At 39.9% G+C, this 25,993-nt stretch overlaps 1 protein-coding gene across 1 annotated transcript; it reads right to left on the bottom strand.

The window, feature by feature from the left end:
- Positions 1 to 1,422: 1,422 nt before the first annotated feature.
- On the bottom strand, positions 1,423 to 18,551 carry miga1 (mitoguardin 1). Its single transcript, XM_051136056.1, has 16 exons — positions 18,453 to 18,551; positions 17,678 to 17,834; positions 13,952 to 14,117; positions 13,738 to 13,850; positions 12,918 to 13,053; positions 12,560 to 12,696; positions 11,708 to 11,828; positions 10,283 to 10,383; positions 9,713 to 9,831; positions 7,954 to 8,026; positions 6,921 to 7,007; positions 6,744 to 6,842; positions 6,514 to 6,648; positions 6,364 to 6,417; positions 6,142 to 6,258; positions 1,423 to 2,248 (listed from the first exon to the last, which is right to left on the bottom strand). Exons 2-16 carry the CDS (start codon positions 17,774 to 17,776, stop codon positions 2,030 to 2,032), a joined length of 1,776 nt encoding a protein of 591 aa, XP_050992013.1. The 5' UTR covers positions 17,777 to 17,834; positions 18,453 to 18,551; the 3' UTR covers positions 1,423 to 2,029.
- Between the last annotated feature and the right edge of the window lie 7,442 nt (positions 18,552 to 25,993).

Here is a 25,993-nt window from a genome sequence, read left to right on the forward strand (position 1 = left end):
CAGCAGATTGCCTCTTTTCACATGTTAATTAGTATTAATGTCCCATTTCTAAATCTGTGCCTGACCTATTTGTGATTAAGGTCATTGAGGCTGTGAATTTGATGCAAGTTCTTTATGATTTTGACTGTTCGTTAGTGAGCAGTGCAATGTCTAATCTTGCAGTGTCATCCCTGACCTTGCACCTTAGGTTCTGCAGCAATAACACAGGTAAGAGTATCCTAAGAAATCCAAACGATTAAACCTGTGATCTAGTGTAATGCTATTCACCTTTGAAACCGAGGTCAATATGTGCCGGTGTGTTAATGAAGGATGTCTCTCGTAGTAGATAGACTGACGTACGCCACAAATGTCGGAATTTAGATATGTTGGAAGTAATGTTTGTTTTATTTTTGACCATATGAATTGCATGGCATTGACCTATAGTTTACAAATGTTTTGTTTTTTGTTTTTTTTTTCCCTCTCTGTTGACATCTAACTAGGATTATACTGTTTAATTTTTTTTCTAATTGAAACCAATGTGATTTATGATTTGATTTGCCCATTTGTTAGCTTCCTGGTAAGTCTGTTTAGTGTGGTCCTCTTCTACTCTTAAACAATGCATGCAGATGCAAAATGATCCAGAGTTAGCCTTATGAATGCACTCACTGATAACTGACGTATACTGTATGTATGCTCATGTTTCATTGGTTTGCAAGCTTTCTTGTTGCCCCTCTGTAGTGCTAATGTTTGTCCTACATTGCTGCCTTCATTCTCACTCACAGTGTTGAAGATGCTGCAGGCGTAGTTCGTAGAATCAGGTCCTGAGCTAGTTTGTCCGTAAGGAGGAAACCTTTCAGTCTGTCCCTCCGCTGAACGTAGACTGTTCAAGGGCTCCAATTATAAGGTAAAAATATCATGAGGAATCTGTCATTGCAAAGTCAATGTTACTGTTAGTTTAGGGTGATGCCAGTTAGTTTTGATTATAGCAATGTATTTACTGGTTGACTAATGGTTCTATGAAATGTTTTTGAGTACATGCTTTGCCTTTTGTTGATAAGCGTAGGGATTTTATGTGCATCAATGCTGTACAGGTGGACCATGACCAGGAACTTTTTTTTTTTTTCCTTTTAGTAGACATTTGCCAGACTGGTTTTTGTTTGTCAGTTAAAAATAGTTTCTTTAAACCTAGTCTTTATCTATTGCTGCATATCTTTTTGTATGCATGCAAGATGTTTCCTTTTGAGCAAATTGTTCACAACAGAATTCGTGGGGGTCTAAAAACGAAGAGAAAATCGGAGGCTATCTGAGAAATTTGGAGCATGCCTTTGAGGTAAAACTATCATGAACTGTTAAAGTTGTTGAATGTACTTTTGATTTTTGCTGAGAGTTGTTGGTCTGAATTGTTGAAGGTTGTTGCTATTGTCATCAATAAAATTGTAATCATTAAACCTGGCTTTGAGGATTTTATTTTTCATTTAGTGATTTCATCTAATACGTACATGTATACTGGCGTAACATTGCTTATAAACAAAATACAAAGTCACAATACATGTACTATCTGTAAGGCTTGTAATAGATAAAGTAATGACTTAAATTCACAACAGCCAGCTGTTTCATGTAATACTCATGGCATCACTAAAAGTAGAAAGTCTAAAATGAATTCATGGCCAGGGTTGAACATTAATTCCCATAAAATGTTTGGAGACTCAAGTTACCTACTTGAAGACATCTGACCTAATTGCTTTTTTCAGAACGATGAAAATATTTATGCTTTCAAGTCTCAATACATCAAGGACCCAAAGATTCAGATCATTCATTGTGCAAATCTTTTGTTCAAAGTAAAAAATTAAAGCTACTGGAACACTACGTGAAAGGCATATAAAAACATCTCTCCCTTCTTACCCACTTAATTTTAAACACTACACAAACTTTACACTGAATTGACATGGCACTAATAATGATTTGGAAGACAAGAGTCATGGTGTGTAGTGGACTCCGCAGTGATTTAAACATCCATGAAAATGTGGAGGGAGTGACAGATTGATGTAGGTCATTGAACCTGTGCTTCCAGCAAAGCACTGGGGACCAGGTGCAAAGGTGTGGCATTACAGCCATTTAGGTGACGGATCATGTCAGTGCCCAGATAGGCAAGAAGCAGTTCAGAGCGTCGGTGAAGCAGGTGCAGGATGTCCTCTGCCAGAGTGTCCAGACTAGAGTAGCGTACTTTATCCAGATCGAAAATGTCCTTCATGAAGAACAGCACCTGTTCCTGTGGACAAAAGATAAACAATTTTGTTTTTGAATGACTACATTCATCAAAGCTGACATTTAAGGCATTTGGTGAAGATAATACTTTGGGAGTCACACCTAACAGAGCCCTGATCATTAGTATTAAGTCTGGTGAATACTATCTAATTCTAGCCTACTTCAGGCTTCCTCAAAACCAGCCATGAAGGGCCACTACCCTGCAGAATTTAATCTCTACCCACAGAGACCTGAGCAAGCTAATCAAGGTCTTGAGAGTTAATAGAAAATTACAGGTGTCAGGGTTGAAGGAACACTCCACTTTTTTTGAAAATAGGCTCATTGTCCAACTCCCCTAGAGTTAAACAGTTGAGTTTTACCATTTTCAAATCCATTCAGCCGATCTCTGGGGCTGGCGGTAGCACTTTTAGCATAGCTTAGCATAGATCATTGAATCTGATTAGACCGATAACATCTCGCTCAAAAATGACCATATGTATAATGATGATATTTTTCCTATTTAAAACTTGACTCTTCTGTAGTTAGATCGTGGACTAAGACTGATGGAAAATTAAAAGCTATATTCTAGGCTGATATGACTAGGAACTGTACTCTCCGGCGTAATAATCAAGGAACTTTGCTGCCATGCCATGGGTGCAGCAGGCGCAATAATATTATGTAGCGCCTGAAAGTGACCGGTGATAAGTTTGTGTAAATGCAGAGTTGACCCATGGTACGGCAGCAAAGTTCCTTGATTATTACGCCGAAATGAGAGTATAGTTCCCAGCCATATCAGCCTAGAAAATCACAACTTTTCATTTTTCGTCCGTCTTTGGACACAATGTAACTACAGAAAAGTCAAGTTTTAAATAGGAAAAATATCTAAAATCTTTGGTCATTTTTGAGCGAGATGCTAACAGTCTAATCAGATTCAATGATCTGTGCTAAAAGTGCTACCGCCAGACCTGGAGATCGGCAGAATGGATTTGAAAAACGGTAAAACTGAACTGTTTAACTCTAGGGGAGTTGGAAAATTAGCCTATTTTTTAAAAAGCGGAGTGTTCCTTTAATAAATATCAGGGTTTGGGCTAAACTCTGCAAGACGGTGGATCTCCACGGCCAGATTAGAGAAACTGTACCCTTCTTGAACAAAGAGATAGCAGAATCTTTTATTCAGGAGTGTCCAATCCTGCCCCTAGACAGCAAACCTCCAGCAGAGTATAGCTTTATCCCTATTTAAATAAACCTGCACCAGCTATTCTAGTGCTGCATTCCAGACAAGATAAATCCACCTTCAAAGGGCAGTTCATAGTGAGAATAATCATGGGTGGCAAATTGAAGGGTCATTCCAAACTAACGTTTTCAAAACTGGGCACTTAGCCCTTCATAATGAAGTACTTTGAAGGGAACACCCAATGAAGACTTCACTCCTATGTTTTTTCTTCTTTGTTTTGCGCAGATTTAATTGTGACCCTTCATAGAGATTAGGGCATAGGGCAGCAAAATGGTCACGGTAACCCTGACCCCAGCCTCTGATGAAAGCGGCTCTTACTTCTAGACCAACAATGTTTTGGTTTATTAACCACTTCCCCTGGTTTGAAGCTGGTGCTTTGGGTCTTGAAAGACAAAGAACCAATTTGAAACTTGGGTCTTGAAAGACAAAGAACCAATTTGAAACTAGGCTCTGGCTCTGAACCAGCACTCAAATTGCTTTTGTAGAAAAGGGCTATCATGGGTGCCATATTAAAGGGTCATGCCAAACAAAAGTGTGAAAATCTGGGCACTTCATGAAGGGTACAGCCGACACGGCACTCCTATGATTCCTTGCGATTATTTAATTGTTCAAACCTTCGAAAGGAATAGGGCATAGAGATGAGCCCTTCAAAAAGGAAGGCGGCAGCATTTCAGGGTTACTAGCAACTTCTAGTCAGGTAGGTTGGAGCAGGAAGTCTGTAGAAAGGTGGCCCTTGAAGAGCAGGATTGGACATCCCACTTTTATCCAAAGAGACTTACAGGACACTCCCTCTGGATTAGGGGTGCCCAAACATTATGGACTTGGTCCGGCGCACCAACATCCTAAAAATTTAACATCAGCCAGCTCCAACACACATGCCTGGAAGTTTCTATTGTATTGTGAAGACTTTGATTATCTGGTACAAGGGTGGTTAATTTGAGTTGGAGCTAAACTCTGCAGGACAATGGCCCTCCATGAACATGGATACACCTGCTCTTGACCAAGGGTATCCAGTTTGTAAGAATCTATAGTCTGCCTTGACCCAGATTCCACTCCACAATATATGTTTGCTCATGCTCATTTCCCAAAATGGCTTATTATAGAGAAGGAAGTCAACAGTTATGTCATTTCTAGACCATTTGGGATAATTACATCCTGAGCAAATGGAGACCAATTGTAGCATGGAAGTGGGTGTGGGACACAGAGAACCATCTCAGACAAAGGGGTGGCCAAATTAATTAACATACAGACCACAGCTGTTACAACACGAGCAACTTCATTTACATTAAAGGTGGTAAACTGTTATGGTATAAATGGTTTGAGCTTAGGATGTTCTGGGTTTATTCTGACTCCGTTGAACCTAAGGTACTACATGTACTTTATCACTGCTATGCTGCAATAAGCATCTTCATCAAGATCTTCAACATCCTCATCACTTTTTCTTACAAGTTCTACAGAGTTTAGCTCCAACCGTAATTAGACACTACAGGAGCAGCTACTCAGTTTCTTTTCCGGATTAAGGGAAACTTCTGAGCAGGTGTATTGGATTGGCCTGGCTTGGAGATAAGCTCTACAGGAAAGTGGCCACCCAGAATCAGGATTGGATTCCCTGGACAAACCAAGATATTGCTCGCTTGCACAAAAAAGTTAATGGACAAGCACTAGCCCTTGTAGGATCTTTAACCTTCAACTACATTTAATTGTTTGTCATTTAAAAGCAACTAAATATAAAACTAGTGTTGCTATTATAATACTAGTGAGCAACAATAGATCACTCGGTCAAACCTATGAGGACCTTTTTCCATTATCTGCCTGATCATCTGTTATACAGTATTGAACTCACAAAATTTTCAGAATTGCATGTTTTTCTTCCAACAAAATTCTTGGATAGTTCAAAGATTTAAAGCCAATACATTTGGCAATTCTATCGAGTTCCTGCTTTGAAGTGTGCAGTGCACTACAATGCCAGCCAAACAAACTAGATCTGCTTTCCCACTGTGTGACACCACTTGGCTCACTTTACTTTGGCTTGAGTTTGCTTTTCCACTGCTGTTTAGTATTGCTTCAAAGTGGGTGTGATTATAGACTGATTGTTATAGTTGCGCTGTTACAAAACTTGTGTGAACAAACAATACCGTGGTGGCTGTTGCTGACTATTTAAATCTAGCGGGTTTTGATGTCTCTCTGGTGTCGAATCCAGTGACACTGGTGCTGACGATTCTCTCTGACCAATCAGTGATCATTAGTGCTTACACATCACATTTTAATTTCGGTATGGCTCGTTTGGAAGCTCAACCGAGGTTGTACTAAAAAAGTACTAGGTACCATACACAGTGGAACCTCCCTCCCAAAAGTGAGCCGTACTGATCTGTCCCATGTGATGGAAAAGTCCCATTTGTGACACGCTCTCAGGGCTCTACAAATCTGGCTATGGAGGGTCACTGTACTGCTGAGGTAAGTTTTCAGCTTTCCAATTGTCAATTTTATTATGACATAAGTGCTTTAGCATAAAGCTTATAAAGCATAAAGCTTTTAAACATGGTAACAGGTTGCTGTAGCTGTCTCAGTTCAGAATGCAACACTTGAGCGCACCTAACCCATCGTTGAATGTAAGAGTATATGTAGGCATGCCACCCAAGGCTGACATGCTTTAGAGATACAGAGATTATCAAATTAGAGCTTACCTTGAAAAAGCAGCAGAAATCGTGTAGGGAACTTTTAGGGCCTAGAAACCCCCAAGCCAAAACAGGACTTATATGTTCACACACTGCGTAGAAATGCGCAATGAAGCCATCTTGAACCTGCACACACGCACAAAAAAAAATATTTTTGAAGTCTGGCTGTCTGGAAAGACTAAACTACTCTACTCAGTACAACAATCAAAACATTTACATTTCTAACAATACCTTCATATGTTGCCTCTTCTGCTTCAGAACAGACCAGCAACTTGATGCAACAGCCTATGATGCAAAAAATACAGCTTTATTATATATCAATGTGTAACTGAAATGTAATTTTGTTGAGGTCAGATCTAATGCTACAGATTCTGTACGCACCGTCTCTTTGAAGGAGTTGTTGAGCCAACGATTGTTGACCACATTTTGAATAGAGATAGGTGGATTCTCAAGATCCTCAAATGAGTCCATAAGGACAAAGTCAAGAACAATGTCGAAGAAGTTCAGATGTTTAACCTGAAGAGAAAAAAAAAGCATTAACTTTAAACAAATCTGAAGCCTGTTTAATATCTAGGACAGGTCTTGTATCTGTATAACAAGAGATCTCTCACCCCTCTTGCAGAAAGCTCCATTTCAGTGTTCTCCCAATGGTCTGTTTGCTCCAGAAAGCAGATCATTTCTTCAAACACCTCCTCAAACCTCTTCGGGCTCTGCAAACCACACAACAGGTTAGTTGGGCTGGGAACTGTTCGTATGTGAACAAATGGTATAAAGGGACAAACACTCACCTTTCTTGCTTTGACAATTATTGAAGACAATATCCTCTTTCCAGTGTCAGCCAGAAATGCTCTAGTTGTTCTTTCACATAAGATGACCTGAATTAAAATACAATGTAGAAATTGAAAATGGTTTCCCACACAGGCCCTATTCCAAATGACACACTTCATGCACATTTGCGGTCTTGTGGGCTTAACAATGGACATAACGTGTGGATGTCCATGAAGTTCACAATACCGTAGCATGTCCTATTTGTCATTTTAGAAGGGTGCTCACAAGTGCCCACTTTATGGTTTCACCCTTGACGTGCAATTATGCAGAGCCTGCACTGAGGTGACCCCCACTATAGACTTTAACCCAACAATCAAAGCATCAGAAAAGTGTGGACTTGGAGGAAGACCATTGTCATTTTTTCACTGAATTGGGCTACTGTTATACTGTTGCCACAGGCCGTATTTTTATTTATTTATTTACTTTTTCAGTCTGCAGGTTGAAGCGAATCCCTGCCTCCTTTGGAACCCCTCGAAGAAGGTTTTGACCCCCCTAAACGTGATTCTAGAGCAATTTGGATGCGATTTTGATAGCCATTTTCTCCCAGAATGCATCGAGGCTTTTGGCCATGATTGCGGTAGCCTACAAGTTAGGCTGGTTTTGTTATGGAGACTTGGCAGCCCTTAGGTGGGCTTATGGTGCCATTTGGGACAGGAGCACAGACAGCAGCTTATTCTGTCCAATGCAAGACCGTTAACATGAACTGTCAGTTTTACTTAATAAATTAAACATATGCAATGTAGTAAGTATAGTATCCACCTTATTTTTGGTGGATTCCCAAATTCACAAACATGCTATGTAACAGGCACCTCCCCCATCACGAGTGGACATGCCCCTTACTTGTGATTGGCTAGAAGTGTGTTGTGATGTTCGGTCCAATTCACTTTCAACAGCGTTTCTCAGAAATCACTTACTGCACCTTTAAATGATCTTAAACCCACTCAACTGATTTAAAAAAAAAAAAATTTTAGATTCAGAACATGAATCCTTTACCTGACACGCCTGTCGTACACAGTGTAGCTTTGCTAGGAAGTCAGTGTCTCCAAGACATTCAAGCATTTCAGTTCTGTTTTTAAAAAAAAACAAAAAGACCAGTAAACAACAGAGTCTCCACAAAACATGTCAACATAAAATCAGGTGTGTTTGATTAGGGTTGAAGCAAAATTCTGCAGGGCTGCGGCTCTCCAAGACCGACGTTCACCACCCCTGAGCTATATGAAATAACTGATTACTGTGATTATTATGAATACATGTATTTATTACACAACTACACAGACCACAAATTATAAACGCAACACTTTTGTTTTTGCCCCCTTTTTTCATGAGCTGAACTCCAAGATCTAAGACTTTTTCTATGTACACAAAAGGCCTATTTCTCTCAAATATTGTTCACAAATCTATCTCCCCTGAGATAATCCATCCACCTCACAGGTGTGGCATATCAAGATGCTGATTAGACAGCACGATTATTGCACAGGTGTGCCTTTGGCTGGTCTCAAAAAAAGGCCATGCTAAAATGTGCACAGATGTTGTAAGTTTTGAGGGAACGTGCATTTGTCATGCTGACTGCAGAAAGGTCCACCGGAGCTGTTGCCCTTAAATTGAATGTACATTTCTCTACCATAAGCTGTCTCCAAAGTGTTTCAGAGAATTTGGCAGTACATCCAACCAGCCTTACAACCGCAGACCACATGTAACCACACCAGCCTAGGACCTCCGCATCCAGCATCTTGACCTCCAAGATCGTCTGAGACCACCCACCCGGACAGCTGCTGCAACAATCGGTTTGCATAACCAAAGAATTTCTGCACAAACTGTCAGAAACTGTCTCAGGGAAGCTCATCTGCACACTTGTCGTCCTCATCAGGGTCTCGACCTGACTGCAGTTTGTCTTCGCACCCGACTTGAGTGGGCAAATGCTCACATTGATGGCATCTGGCACTTTGGAGAGGTGTTCTCTTCACGGATGAATCACAGTTTTCACTGTACAGGGCAGATGGCAGACAGCGTGTATGGCATCGTGTGGGTGAGCGGTTTGCTAATGTCAACGTTGTGGATCAAGTGGCCCATGGTGGCAGTGGGGTTATGGTATGGGCAGGCATATGTTATGGACAATGAACACAGGTGCATTTTATTGTTGGCATTTTGAATACACAGAGATACCGTGACAAGATCCTGAGGCCCATTGTTGTGCCATACTCACCGGACATGTCATTGAGCATGTCTGGGATGTCTGGGTTCCTGCCAATATCCAGCAACTTCGAACAGCCATTGAAGAGGAGTGGACCAACATTCCACAGGCCACAATCAACAACCTAATCAACTCTATGCAAAGGAGATGTGTTGCACTGCGTGAGGCAAATTGTGGTCACACCAGATACTGACTGGTTTTCGGACCCGCCCAATACAGCAAAACTGCACATTTTAGAGTGCCCTTTTATTGTGGCCAGCCTAAGGCACACCTCATGCTGTCTAATCAGCATCTTGATATGCCACACCTGTGAGGTGGATGGATTATCTCGGCAAAGGAGAAGTGCTGACTAACACAGATATAGATAGATTTGTGAACAATATTTGAGAGAAATAGGCCTTTTGTGTACATAGAAAAAGTCTTAGATCTTTGAGTTCAGCTCATGAAAAATGGGGGGGGACGTGTTGTGTTTATAATTTTGGTCAGTGTATAAGGAACTCTAGATTTTGATTGGACAAATGGATATTCTGTGGTCCATCACACCTTACATACTAGACTCACCTTAGCACTCGACAGGAGATCTTCCCTTCCTCAGCCAACTGCAGGGCGTCCTCATAAAAGGGATGATGACACAGAGACCCCAGTGCATGGGAACTCCTCATTTCTCGGTGCTCAGATAACTGACACAAATTACAAGATTTAGGACTTTTTTTGTCATAATTCTTTAAAATGTTGTATATTTCTTATTTAATAGGTTGGTGCTTATGTTTATCCACTGATAACAGTGTCTCACCAAGTCATTAAATGATGAAAGGGGGACAGATTTAAATTACGTATGATTATTACCTTATAGTACTGTTCAAGTTCTGGTAATAGATGGTAAAACCAAGGATTACTTGAAAGCTATATTTAGCATGATACATGAAGAAAACCATGGTGCATGTCCAATACTATGGTTTTTTATTATTGTAGACTATACATGATGGAAGGCAAATGTGATCTAAAGCCTATGCTGGCAACCGTGAGTGCCAAACAGCCCAAAATAACGCATTTATGTTGAATCCCGTAACGAACAAAGATCTGAGATGTAAACTGGTGTACAGCAGCCTGTACATCAGACTTCTCTCTCACCTCTGCAGCAGAGACGAAGGAATCTGTTGAGGCGATGCTGATTGAATCTCGTAGACAAGTGTCCTCTAAGTCCTCCCGCACAGAGAGATCCATGTGCTTGTCTGCCACAGGAAATAAGGGAAGATTAGACTAAAGTGCCTTTATCTCACATGGTTGAGCGAACTGGACTAATTCCAAAACAGCAAACAGCATAAACCAATTCCACGGCACTGAAAAAAAATGTGTTTACGGGGTTTGTACATAGAGGGGTGTGAATCGAGTATGTTATGCCATGTGCTCTGGGGAGTGGGTAAGAAGTAGACATGTAAACAGTTGTAAGGAAAGAACTTTGGACCATGACCAGCTTCTTTATTTAGATACAGAACATGAGCTGAGTAATATGCAGCAGGTGCAGCTGCATTAAGCAGAACGTGCAAAGCTGCACATGTACTGTGTCCGGTTCTTTGTTTGATGAAGAACTTAAAGGGGACCTATTGTGCAAAAATCACTTTTATAAGGTGTTTGAACACCTTAGTTGCGTTGGCGCAGTATGTGAAAACAACCAGCCTATAACGGTAAAAATCCACCCACTCATTTTAATCCCAATAGATCATAAACAGTCTCTCTGAAACACACGATTCCAGATTTCTCCCTACGTACATGTCATCATAGGGAGAAATCCCACCCATTTATGATGATATCTGCCCTATTAGCATAGACATAGCTCTGAGTGAGAAGCAGTAGTCGCCATTACTGGAGATATATAATGTCATCACCAAAGAGGCATTACAAATGTTGTGTTTTGGGATGCACCAACAAACACAGGCGTCTTCCCTCATCTGAGCCATTGAGGATACTGTGTTTAAATTTTGTGATAGCATGCGATGGCACCGTAAGACCAGCTGTGTCATTATTTTTATAGTGCCATGCTCCCTGCCTGTGTAATTCATTAATGCGCATTTATTATGCACAGTAAAATCAGATGACTGACTTAAACTGATTCCGGTTCAAACATATTAGCCTGAACACCACTGCTTAAGAGTTTCTGTCATTTTCAGTGTGTGAGATTGTCTTGTTTTGTTTTTGCGGCTCTTGAAGCTACACCCTCTTCTGAAAAGGGGGCCAGGAGCACCAGCTCATTTGCATTTAAAAGGACGAACACAAAAATGGCGCATTTTGGCCTATACCTTAAAAGTGGCAATTTTAACAATCTATCAAAAATTATCTGTTGGGTATTTTGAGGTAACACTTCACATACACAGAGAATTATTGTACATCTTGTAAAAAGGGACATAATAGGTCACCTTTAAAAGGCATACTTATAGTAAATTTTACAGTCACAGTTTACAGAGCTAAGCCCGGTAATCAATATTACATAAGACCATTCATTCACTTTCACTTACTCATCTATTGACTTCACACAGATGGCTTTAGTTTATAGCTTACCATTACTAGGACGTGGTGAAGGGTCTGTCATTCCGAGTGCTCCCTCAAACTCCTCCTGGAGCCGATAGGCTCTTTGTAGCAGGGACTCCAGCTTTCGAATAAAATCTACACTGATGATGTCCTAATAGAGAATGAAAATTGTTATTAGAATACTACCCTTAATGAACATGGAGCAAACATAGCCAAGTGACCTGGGCCAACACATTAAGATTCTGTATACATTTAACAGTATTATTAAAATGTTAGTGATTTTAAAGATGTCAACATTTAAGTGAGCATATATATAAAATGCCCTGTATGGGCTTTTGCCTTCTATTTATATCATGTGTGATGGTGGTTTATCAATATCACACAAGCAACAGAGGTGTTTTCTCCCCAAATATTTGCATGATTGCAAATGTGATGTTGATTTTTTTTTTTTTTTTTTTTTTTTTACAACCGTTCAATAAACAAGTTACTACTGTATTACATTTTAGACACAGTATTTTCTGTTTTGCTCAATTTCACCAACAAAAATAGCTCCAAACAGAGCAAAAGCAGAACTGTTGTGCCTTTCTGACTTGCTTCGTTCTTAAGTGAATCATCTGGAATGAGTTGAGTGAATGAGTGAAAGATTCAATCATTAAGGCCACCCACCTGCGATTTTAGTTTTATATTTATTTACAATATGAAAAATATGGTTTGTAGGATAAACAGTTTTACTGTTTACTGCTCTGTTATTCTTGTAGTTATTTACCGATAGCAGCTAATGAATTGCAACTCTCACACATTCACTGAGAATACTTCAGCATTACAAAATAAGGTGGATACCACCCATTTCTACTGATGACTACAGTGGTTGGCGAGTAATACCTCCATGCTTTCTTCTGCAATGGCATCTCCAGCTCCCACCTTCACGGACGCACAGTTTTCCTCATCTTCTGCTTGCCTACTGCGGAATGTAAGCGCCTGTTCCCAGCGCCGCAGGGCCTCCTCGAACAACTCCATTCCTGTAGGTGAGACATCTATTCAACTTTTTGCAGATGAACACACGCATCAGATTTAGAATGACATTTATGGTTGTGAACATACATGATTCCACACTTTAAGATCAATATCAATTGTTTGTACAAAAATGATTAATTTAGAACACAATGCTTTCCAGATAATGAGCTCTTTCTATCCTCTCATTTGTGTCTTATGAGACTGAGGACAGAAGATGAGCTTTTACCCATTAGGTAGAGGTTCTCTGGAGTGGTGACGGGGATGTTGAGCAGGTTACAGACGTCACCATCATCTCCTGCTCCATCCCAGCAACTAGAGCCATTAGCACAGGTGGAGCTACTGGAGGAGTGCCTGCTCCTCACCTAAGAAAAGACGTGACATTTCAACATCTCAATAGCCGGGTTTCCATCCAAAGTTGAGAATCTAACTTATGCGCAAAAATTGGAATATCAAATAAAACACCGTTTCTATGCAACAAGTCAAAGAGAACAAAACTGTCACTTCCAGATAAACTGACACTGTATATGACTAAGAAAAGTAAGAGAAGCCACTGCGGTTGTAAACGATCCCAGCTGAGAAAGGGTCTTATCTAGCGTAACGATCGGTTATTTTAATAAAAATACTACAATTTATATACTTTTTAACGCCAAACGCTCGTCTTGTCTTACTCTTCCTGGACTGTTATAGATAAGACCCTTCTTCCTCGGCTGGGATCATTTCCAACCGTATTTGGGATCGTTTGAAGCCGCATTTAAACTGCCCTTTGGAAGTTCAAAATTGGGGCACCATATCAGTCCATTATATGGAGAAAAATGCTGAAATGTTTTCCTCAAAAAACATAATTCCTTTACGACTGAAGAAAGAAAGACATGAACATCTTGGATGACAAGGGGGTGAGTACATTATATGTGAATCTTTGTTTTGAAAGTGGACTTCTCCTTTAAAAATAGTTCTTTGTTGCAGCACGAGCTGCTGAAGTCACAGATATATTACACCACTATCCAAAGAATATGATGATTTAAAACAAATAATAATAAATTGCTTACGGAGGCCAGGCTTGGCAGTGAGCCCGAAAGCTTGCTGTACAAGCTGCCATTGGACACCACATTACATGAGTAGCAATTCTTTGAATTCAGAGGCAGATTTTGACACTCTGTCTCTGGAAGAGAGAAAGAAAAAAACACCCACTGTACCATAACATAACAGTAATTTTTAATATTATACATGTATAATTAAAGGTGATTTGCGATCTGTTTTTACCTTTTTTCAGCGGGACAGTGGTGAGGAACTCAAACGTTTCCTGCTCAGGCGAACTGACTTTTTTCTTGCCCTTCCTCCTCCTGAAGCGTCGGGCGAGGTAGATGAGGGAGACCGCGCCGAAGGCAGTGGCGGCAAAGAGCTTCTTCGTGCCGGTGCTCAAACTCACCTGCTCAGTGAGGGAATGGAGAGACATAAGGCAATGTTTAACTTTGGATCAACCGCTCAGCTCAAGGCACAGAGATCAGAGTGAGAAATGCAGATAGGGCGAGGGTAAGACAGTCAGACAGGGTGACAGCAGGGATTACATGACTGGAACTGACTGCCTGGCATTTGGCTGGGCGTACAGTGATTGGCTTGAGCGATCTGATCTACTGTGCCTAAGCTAATCACAGGTGCAAGATTCATCAGAAGACATATAATACTACCCACTAGTGTCTGTGTGAATGACCAAAACCTTGTTATACAACAAAAAACACTTTTCTCAATTCATGTCCCCCATTAAAATACCAAGAGAAACTCTCAAAATGACACACAACACTGCCTATTATTAGCAAACAACATCGTCCTAGGTGCTACAATGAAGCACAGCAACTCATGCCACAGTTTTTTTCTACTTAGATAGTTCATCTCATGTCGTTCCATACCCGTTAATACCTTTGTTCATCTTCAAAACACAAATTAAGATTTTTTTTGACAAAATCCGAGAGCTTTCTGACCCTGTATAGACAGCAATGTTAATGAAACGTTCCCAGAAACGTAGTAATGACATCGCTAAAATAGTTCTTGTGACATCAGCTACGAGAATACTTTTTTGTGTGCAAAGAAAACAAAAATAACAACTTAATTCAATTATTTTTCTGAAAATCAACAAAGGTCTAACAGGTTTGGAACAACATAAGGGTAAGTAATTAATGACAAAAATGTTCATTTTTGGATAAATATATAACTGCATAATGACACTGTGAGTGAGATATGAACGGCAGTGGACAGGAGAAAACTTTCAGCACATTATTCAAACTGAAATGTGAGTCTTTTTGTCACACAAAGCTGTCATATTGCTTCAGAAGAATTCAAATATAGCATTTGACTGAAATATAGCAGCAGCACTTTTATCTTTTTCATTGTTAGAGCTTGACAGTATCCGGTCGCTGTCTTTCTTTGATATACAAGAACAAAAGCTATAGGAAGACATCTACTTTTGTGTTTCACAGTAGAAAGCCATACCAAAAAGGAATGGAAAACACAATCTCTTTTCTAAAGGAATCAGTTTTAAGACATTAAGCCTGCAGGTGAGAATAGCAATGCTGGCAAGGACCTCACTGTATGCAACACACGTATCCCTGCATTTAAAGATCAATCAGACACAGCTGTGAAATCCATAAAACATGACCAGATGGCTCAAAATAGAGATCAAAACAATGTCAAGCTACTGAAAAGCCAAGTATAAGCTCATAAGCAAAAACTAGGTTGTGGATTTTCACATATATTACTAGGGATGTGACGAGATCAGATGTGTCTCGTGACAATATCCCCATAAAACATTTTGCAGTGTTTACATTAGAACTGCATGATTAATTCTTAAAATATCAAGATCTCGATTCAAACACCCATACGATCTTATTTTTTATTTTTTTTTGTTTGTTTGTTTAAATAAATATATATTTTTAAAAGACTTAAGCAATGAACAGTTAGTCAGAACCACTAGTAAATTACGTTATTTTGTTTAGTTTTCTAATCTTTTTTCTCCAGAATTGTGTGAGAATCATGGTCTTCAATTTATTAAAAATAACTGGGATTCTCAAATTATCCAGAATCGTGAAGCTCTTGTTTAAATGTTGTTTATTACTGCATAAAATTCATTAAAATAGAAGTTTAATTTCATAAAGTTCAAAATGCACCTACATTTTTTTTTTTTGCATTTTGTCTTTTTCAGTTGAATAAAAGACTATTTTCCCTATACATTTCATTGAGGATTTCTTATGAAAAGTTTAAAAATCTTGTTTCGTCTCGTTCTCGTGGGATAAGTCTCTCATCACACCCCTATATATTTCTAATTTTTTTAAAAATTAAAAATTGAAATTTAATAATCCATACATTATATATAGTACCTAGGATAGCAAAGTCCACTAAAGGAGGTAGAGCTTTTTCACATTTGGCACCCAAACTCTGGAACAGCCTTCCTGATAACGTTCGGGGTTCAGACACACTGTCTCTGTTTAAATCTAGATTAAAGACGCATCTTTTTAGCCAAGCATTCAAATAATGCATCTCAAACTTTTCCTGCAGCTATAAGTTCTTATTAATCTTTTAGCTCTGGTTTAACAAACCTCACACCCCTATATGTTCCTATTTCTAATTTTTTAGGAATTCAAAAATTAAAAATTGAAATTTAATAATCCATACATTATATATGTATTTTTACAACTTCAAAAAAGCTAAACCGTATTTATCTTTTACACTAAGGTCTACAGACACTTACACTTTCAAATGCCACCAAACAATCATGATATGAAGGAAAAGGGATATTACATAAAATGTGGTGAGAACAACAATGCACAGGGAACAACCCAGGATGTATATCCTTTGTCTAATATAAAATATAGTCTACATAGCACTTTTGTAATAACTTTTATTAATAATAAACTTGTAGCTAAAGGGTGTATATGCTGCACCACCAATCAGAACTGCATAAATAATGTTTTATGTCAAACTGGTTTCTCAAACATTTCCCCTGTCTTTACAAACAGATACATAATGACTCCATGAATCCACCACAAAAGTAATTGTATTAAAAAAAAATTGGTTACTGATTCCAAATTACATGAACAAAAAACTGTAGTTAGTAATGTAATCCATCACATTACACATTTCAGGTTATATAATCAGACTACTTTTTGATTACTTTTGAGCATTGACTTAACATGTTTATTACATTGATTTAAATAGAATAATCTTGTACCATACAGATATATATATGAATATATATATATATATATATATATATATATATATATATAATATATATATATATATATATATATATATGCTGTCAAATGATTAATCACAATTAAATGCATCCAAAATAAATAAAAGTTTTTGTTTACATAATATATGTAAGGTGTGTGTACTGTATACATATATTACATATATATATATATAAAAATACACACATGCATTTATATATTTAAGAAAAATATGTTGTTTATATATTAAAAATATTAATATACATCAATTATATGACTATAAACATGTAAATACATGTAAAGACTTTCAAAATACATACTGTATGTACGTGTATTTATATATACATAAATACAGTATAAACATATATAATTCAAACAAAAACTTTTATTTTGAATACGATTAATCTTTTGATAGCACTAATAAAAACAAAATTAAAAAAAAAAAAAAGATGATATATTCCATTAAAACGACCACAATCTAAGCAAAACATTTGAAATAGTACACCTGTTTACCTGCACATCATGTGAGCATGTGAATAATGTGTAATCATGTAATCATTAAAAAAGTAACTGTAGTCTGATTATGAGTACTTTAAAATGTAATGTCATTTAATTACAATTACTTAATTTTTAGAACCTGATTACATAATCCAGATTACGTAATCAGGTTACTACCTAGCACTGTTTTGCAATTTTTGGATAACAATGCGATAAACTTGAAGTCAATAAGCTTAGAAAACATCCTTGCTGCTGGTCGGTTTACCTGTGGAAGAGAGTAATAGACGGACAGTGGCAAGTCCACAAAGCGCAAAGCGGCCACCTTCATGGACACCTGTGTGTTTCTGAACACGTCTTCAGTCATGACCCAATAATCCCTCAGGATCTCAACTACAGCCCATTGTTTACGTCACCTATTCAACCTGAAAGAAACACACATTACATTTGTTATATCTACATGTTCAATTTAATACACATACAACATACTCATCCATCTGTCAGAAGAGCTGACCTGTTAATCCTGAACTGACACTGATTAATTGTCATTGATTAAGAGGGGAGTCTGACAAACACAGACAAAGACACACACAGACACAGAGACGCACGTGTTGTTGTTGTTTTTTTTTAATAAAATTACTCTCTAATGCTCACACTGTGACTTCTTACAGGTAACAGTCCAAAACATGCAATCTCTAATCTAATCTTGAGAATTAAGTAAACAAGCTTCCATTGTGCCATTTGCGACACGTAAACCGACTTAAAGAGGTTAAATAACGGTCATGTTAATGTCCAGTGTTTTATCCAGTGTTTGTTAATGGCCAATTATCCAGTGTTTGTTAAAAACACACAACGATCATGGCCAACAAAAATTGGGACCATTATGAAAAATGACCCACATTTATCCTGTTTCGATCGTCGCTCGATTGTTAACTCTGTGGTAAACAAGTTAATAACACGCAATATCATAAACACTGACAGTATTGGCACTGACTGTGTGTTATAAACTGAGGATAAAAACATAAACATACTGTAACGCTTACATTTATGCTTTATCTCGGAGACACACCATCTGTCCTCTATCACTCACTGCGATAACTGCGCCTGTGAGCTCATGTGGAGGCGAACCGGCTCCGCGAATCTGGAACTCACTTCCGGTGCCACTCTGAGGTTTCAAAATAAAAGTTAATGTAACTGGGTTAAACTCTTGGGGAGAGTCGGCTAGCTAGTTCGTCCAAATGTTAAATTCTCTCATCTTTTACTCACTTGTTGTTTCACTTAGTATATTAAGATATTACAAAATTGTGTATTATGGTTTAAGGAACTGTAAAAATAGGAATTGTCACCGTCAAAGGAATTTAGAAATGAGTAGATTTTTAATAATGTTGGAAATCTCTAAATTAAAGCAATTAAGAATAATTTATTCAATGAAGCAGCAAAGAAAATCTTGTTTTTATTTCTTTTTTAATTATGTTTTTTTTTTAACAATGTTTTTAACCACAAATGTCAGGGCATGTCAAAACTTCCCCAGGGCCTCAAAACCCCCTCAGATTCCACAGGGTTAATGAAGATAATCAAAATATTCAGTTGAAAAAAAAAAGAAGAAGAAAAGGAAGAAGGAAAAAAGACATCAAGTTTGAATTTTATTAAGAGTTTTGTAATTTTTATTTCAACTAAATAGGATTCTGAGTTAATGTAGCTGTTTCAAAGTTTTCATTAAAATAGGCCTACATTATAATATTATGTTAAATTACATTATAATACATATAGAAGTGTTATAATTACAATGTTTTGAATTTAAGTAAATGTAAACATTTCAGGAACATTTTTAATTCTTTAAACAAATATATGTCTAGACCAGGGGTCTCAACATGTCACTTGCCAGCTACCAGGAGCTCCTTGCCTGATTTGAGGTAGCTCACCAATCCAGTCAGAGTCAGCCTAGTCTGATTGGCTGGTTTTAGCTGGTCATCCAACCTGGTCTTATCTGGTCAGCAGGCCGGTTTCAGAGGTGTTTTAGCCACTTTTTTTCTTAAGCTGGTCAGGCTGGTCTTAGCTGGTCAGGCTGGGAGACCAGCTGGAACGACTAGCTAAAACCAGCCTGACTAGCCTAGCCAGGCTGGAAGAACAGTTAAAACCAGCTACTTCTAGCTGGTTGGCTGGTTTTAGCTTTTTTTTTTTTTCTCCCAGCAGGGGGTTGCAATTCAAATAAATTATTTGTTTTGACATATCAGCCGTGATGTAACTTTCATTATTCCGTTTAGTATTTTAATTATCATTAAACCCGTATTTGATTATTGCATTTTGGAAAAACTTGCGGTAAATAGGCTACTACTGCTTACCGTTAGTAAGAGTCACACAAATTAAGGCACAACGCGCAGATTAGGTTTTGTATGAAAATATGACAGAAGGCAGACTACTGAGAGAAATTCTACGAGAGAATGTATGATATAATTAATTGTATGAATGCATAAGGCAGAGGTCGCGTTAACCGAAAATTGCCGTCACTGACGGAATTATTTTTATCAGTGACAGAAAAATCTGAAGGCCGACCGTCATTTTGACGGATTACACTGAGGGTAACTGTAATTCCCACCCCTGTCCAGTTGGTGGCGAGTGCGCTCCAATGTAGCAGCAAGAGCGATGGATCCAGAACAAAAACGGAACTGTCATGAATGTTCTCTTTCAAGCATACGTTTCGGTGTCTCACTATGGGATACGCCCCTTCCGCGTATTCCTCAGAAGCCCTATTACATTACGCCAGCCCCAATTGGCTGGCAGGCGTGACGTTGCGTCTGGGAGTGACCTCCCCACCCCTCGTATAAAGGGAGCAACGCATTCACTTCGACATTCAAAAACCTCTTCTCGCTTCACACCAGAAGCCTACCTTCGAACTCCTGGACGAACAACTGGCCACCACGCCGTTTTTCACCTGGCTCCTTCAATTTGCACTCCAGCCGATTGCAAGGATTGTTCGATTTCAAGATGGCTGCAGCAACGCAGACTGTCCAAGCTAGGGAAGGAGAAGCTGTGCGACTTTGTTCATGTGGGAACAAAATTTCGGGTAAAGACACACACCAGGTCTGCTTGGCGTGTCTCGGGCTGAAACATGCCCAACTGGCGATCGACAGCCCCGGTTCATGTGAACATTGCGCACGTTTTACCATGAAGAGCCTTCGTCGCAGGCTAGCACGCCAAGCTAGCCTGTCGGGCCTCGACCCACTCCTGTCACCTAGCCCCACTCCAGCTGCCACTCCACAGGTACCCATCCCTGTAGAGCTGCCCACCACGGCAGCTTTGTCCTGGGGTGAACAGCTTGACGCCTGTGTCCCTCTGCCCAATGTGCTCAACACAGACGAGGAAGAGGACGCGCTTGACTTCGAGGAAGAGGGACAATCTGACTTTCTTCTCTCTGAGGAAGATTTTGAGGACTCCCCTTTCCTCCCACCCGAGCACTCGGCGCAAGCCCTTGCCGCGGCGGGACCCATTGAAGATGTGGACGGGCACCATCCCCGCTTCTCAGTGTTGATCTGCAGGATGTGTGCAAACGCGCTGCAGAGAAACTGAGCATCCCGTGGCCGACCGTGGTGGCAGAGACTGCAAAGTCTCGCTATGAGGGTAAGAGGCTGCCGAGGGCGAAACAGGCGGCACGGCAGCTCCTTCCTGTTTTTCCGGAGCTCCTGGAGGAGCTTGCGGTGACTTGGAAGGACAAACCGTTCACCAGCAAGGTGCCAGTGCAAGGGGGATCTGCGCTCGACGTGGAGGGAATGGAGAAAGAAGGACTTATCCGGATGCCCCCCATGGAACAGTTAGTGGCCGCGCACTTGCACCCGAGACACCCGGCGGCTGCAAACCCGTCGTTGCCATCCAAAGCGGACCGTGTCCAGTCAAATATGATGGAACGCGCCTATAAAGCAGTCGCTCTCTGTGTCAGGGCTCTGAACGCGACCTCCTTGCTGACCGCATACCAAGCGGAATTACAAGACGAAGCATCGACCACACCAGGTCAGACGCACTGGGAGGAGATCTGTGTCGTTACAGATCTTTTTTTCACATAAAGATATATCCACCCCACAGGAAGTTCCTGAGGTTCGCTTTCCTTGGCGTGGCATACGAATATCTAGTTCTACCATTCGGCTTGTCTCTCAGCCCCAGGGTGTTTATAAAATGTACAGAAGCGGCACTGACTCCGCTCAGGGAGAAAGGCATTCGTCTCGCTACTTACATAGACGACTGGCTTATGACAGCTCGGTCGGAGCAAGAAGCGAAAGAACACACGGTCATGCTTCTGGAGCATATACAGAGACTGGGGCTAAGACTAAACATCGAAAAGAGCGTTTTAATTCTCACACAGTCTATAACATATCTGGGGCTGTCACTGGACTCGGTGACGTTCAGAGCGCGACTATCGGAAGACAGGGTGAGAAGATTCACCCGCTGCATGACCGATTTTCGGAGGGAAAACAATGTTTCCTTTCGCGCATGCCTCAGACTATTAGGACTAATGACCTCAGCCCTGACAGTTATTCCCTTAGGCAGACTGTTTATGAGGGAATTTCAACGCTGGGTAGCGTCTCAAGGGCTGGACCCAGTACGTCACTCCCGGAGGAGAGTGAGAGTGATGTCAGAGGCAGTTTTGGCACTGCGCCAGTGGAAACACCCGACCTTTCTGGTTCAAGGGGTACCCATGGGTGTAGTTCGAGCCAGACAAGTCATAACGACGGAAGCGTCGTTGTCCGGTTGGGGGGGCATTCACGAGGGCAGAATAGTGAATGGAAGATGGGGTCAACATCTGATCAATCTTTACATAAACTGTCTAGAAATGCTAGCTGTTTTTCTGACGCTGAAGCATTTTCTTCCTTTTCTGAGAGGGCAACATGTTCTCGTGAGAATGGACAATACTACGGTCGTGGCCTACATAAACCGTCAGGGAGGTCTCAGATCACTTCCTTTGCACACGTTAGCACGCAGACTGATCCTATGGAGCAGTGTCAATCTTCTAGCCCTGAGAGCGACGCACGGTGTCATGAATCGGGGTGCGGATCTGCTGTCCAGGGGAAATCCCCTCTACGGGGAGTGGAAACTGAACAGCGAAGTGGTCGAACAGATCTGGAGCATATACGGCAGAGCGACAGTGGATCTGTTCGTGTCCCACGACAATGCTCAGTGTCCTCTGTTTTTCTCCCTGAAGGATCGGAGCGCACCTTTGGGGATAGATGCGCTAGCGCACGAATGGCCTCGTACTCTCCTATACGTGTTTCCACCGATAGCGTTGATATCTCCAACTCTTTGCAGAGTGAGGGAGGAGGGACTGAAATTAATATTAATAGCTCCGAGATGGCCGGGGAAATATTGGCTAGCGGAGATCATACATATGCTGTACGAAGACCCGTGGTGGTCTCCCGCAATGCAGAGACCTTTTGTCACAAGCGGAGGGGGAGATTTTTCATCCTTATCCAGAACGTCTGGCACTATGGGCCTGGCCTGTGAGTGGTTCAATTTAAGTACAACTGGTCTGTCTGACAGTGTCATTAGAACCATACAAAATGCTAGAGCCGCATCGACTAGGTCTCTTTACGAATGCAAATGGGGTGTGTTTGAGCGTTGAGTGCACAACTAAACACGAGATTCCCTTTCAGTGTTCAGTGGCAGTGGTTCTGTCATTCCTTCAGGATCTGATAGACCAAGGGAAAGCGTTCTCAACCATAAAAGTGTTTCTGGCTGCTATTTCTGCTTGTCACATTGGTTTTGATAATAAAACAGTGGGGCAGCATCCTTTGATATGCAGATTTATGAAGGGAGTGCGCTGCGCTTTGCCAGTTTCAAAACCGTTTTCCCCCTCATGGGATTTGAGATTGGTGCTTGATGGCTTGTCTATGTCCCCATTTGAGCCGCTGGACAAGGTTGATTTCAAAATATTGTCGTTCAAGACGGCACTCCTGGTAGCTTTGGTTTCAGCAAAGCGCGTAAGTGAGATTCATGCGTTTTCAGTGCATTCAGCGTGCTTACAGTTCATGTCTGGGGATGCAGGAGTAGTTCTGAAACCTAATCCTGCATTCATGCTCAAAGTAGTTAATGCTATAAATCCTCTTGAGCTAATAGCCTTCTATCCACGGCCTTTTGCCTCATCAGAGCAGCAAAAGTTAAATACATTGTGCCCAGTGCGTGCTTTACGCATTTATACAGAACGAACCAGAGGATTCAGAGGGAGCGATCAGCTGTTCGTTTCTTGGATGAGACCTCGTACAGGGAAGCCGATCACTAAGCAGCGTCTATCGCATTGGATAGTGGAGGCGATTTCGTTGGCATATTCCAGTAAGGGTCTTGTGCCCCCACCTGGCTTACGTGCACACTCAACAAGGGGAATGTCAACTTCCTGGGCTCTATTTAAAGGAGTCACATTACAGGATACGTATGAACACCGAAACGTATGCTTGAAAAAGAACAATAGGTTACTAGCGTAACCCCGGTTCTCTGATAGCATTAAGTGAGGTGTCTCACCAGATCACCCTCCTTGCTGTGTGAAGTGAGGAAGAGGTGTGCTTGTTTTGAATGTCAAAGTGACGTTGCGTTGCTCCCTTTATACGAGGGGTGGGGAGGTCACTCCCAGACGCAACGTCACGCCTGCCAGCCAATTGGGGCTGGCGTAATGTAATAGGGCTTCTGAGGAATACGCGGAAGGGGCGTATCCCATAGTGAGACACCTCACTTAATGCTATCAGAGAACCGGGGTTACGCTAGTAACCTATTGTTTTCCTATGCGTTTGATTAAGCACAGACGAGTACACAGAAGCTACAACGATCTATCACGCCACGTTAAAGAGCGCCAAAACGGTATTTATTGCTTGAACTTCCTAACGAAATGGAAATCTGAGACTTTGTTTGATATCAAAAGTAACACAGTTGTTGTTTTTAAACAATGCGCTGTCCTTTTCTAACTTTGGTTCATGATTAAAATGAAAATGTGAACAAAAATAAAAGCAATTAAATGTTTTATTCTAATTAAAATATGAAAATTATAATGACAGGTAAAAATAATTACCTGGAATTTTTACGACCCTGTCAGTCAAAATGATGGACAGTGTTAAAGTCTAGCAACCTCTGGCATAAGGAGGAACCGGCTGTCTTTAGGAAAGTTTAGTTGGGATTTCTTTTCATCTTCCCAACCTGCAATGCGCAGTAAAGCTGTGCTCATAAATTCAGCGCTGCTTTGTTTACGGCGGTTGCCGGAGAAACTGCTTTATATCTGTTCCATATGCGCCACCTTCTGTCAAACAGTGGATTTGCAATTTTATATTATCTGAAGTGTTGAGATTTTTAGAAAACCTATTAGCTCTTGTAGAACTGTTTGGAGCAGATAAAATATAATTTATCTTTCTGGCATATAATTAATATTTTATCAATTCTCATTCTGTTTTTAATGTTTTTATTTCAATGTTTATACAAAACAAAAGTGCATAGTGTTGCTTTTGTTGGTTTTCAACATACATCTTAAAATGATTTAAGTGTGTATATCAGCACTTTTTGAACATTTCCAGCACATTTTAACATGTATTGTACCATATTATATTATGCATAACAGGTTGAAATTATACATTACGCCTGTTTAATAGATTTAAGTATTGCATGACATGGGTAGCTCTCAGCTACTTTCAGTTTTAAAAATATCTCTCGAATGAAAAAAGGTAGGAGACCGCTGGTCTAGGCTATTATAAACAAAAGGCAGGTAAACTGCACTAATTCTAATAGTGAATACCTTACTGTATAGTAGACTACTTACATAAAATGCTTATATAAGTTGTCACTGTTATCACCCAAAAATAAGTCTTAGTAAGATGATATTTAAATATTTTGTTTTTGTCAAACCTGCTTTACTTTAAAATTACTGTAATTTTATTGTTGGGGGAAACATAAAATGCAATCCAATACAATTATGATTGTACAAATAATGTTCCTCAAATACATTTTAACATATATATATATATATATATATATATATATATATATATGCATATATAATATGTACTAACAATTTATCTTGGAATATTACTGACAAATATACGTTTACTTTTCACAGCAAAAAGACATCTGAATGTCAACATTTTTAGGATGATACTGAAAGGTCTTCTACGTGCTATGAAATGAAAGCATGTAGTAAATTGTGTACAACAGGTTTTTCAAGGTTTTGATCTTGTTGATAATTCAAAGGCCTAAGAAATGTGTGTATCAGATACAGTATACTTGGTAGGGTAAATGGAGGACATTTACCACAAGAATGTATTTCTCTGTGTATTCAAACAATAATCATATATTTGTATTATTCACATAATTATTTTTTAAAATTAATAATACTATTTTATTATATTTTTATTTCTTGTTATCCCTGATATGGAGCACTTTTGTCAGCCCTCAGCGCTTTAAAGCTGTCTTCTACGTCAATTAAATAATTTTACCATAAAACCAATAAAAAAAAATTCTAAACCAAGTGCTAATCTACTAACGTAATGTAATTGACTCTATGGCCACACGGGGGCGTCTGGGCTGGGATAGCTCTCGCTCTGTCTTCGGGGGATCAATGCGCATC

This window comes from Labeo rohita, chromosome 2, assembly GCF_022985175.1.
Source record: "Labeo rohita strain BAU-BD-2019 chromosome 2, IGBB_LRoh.1.0, whole genome shotgun sequence".
NCBI classification, from domain to species: domain Eukaryota; kingdom Metazoa; phylum Chordata; class Actinopteri; order Cypriniformes; family Cyprinidae; genus Labeo; species Labeo rohita.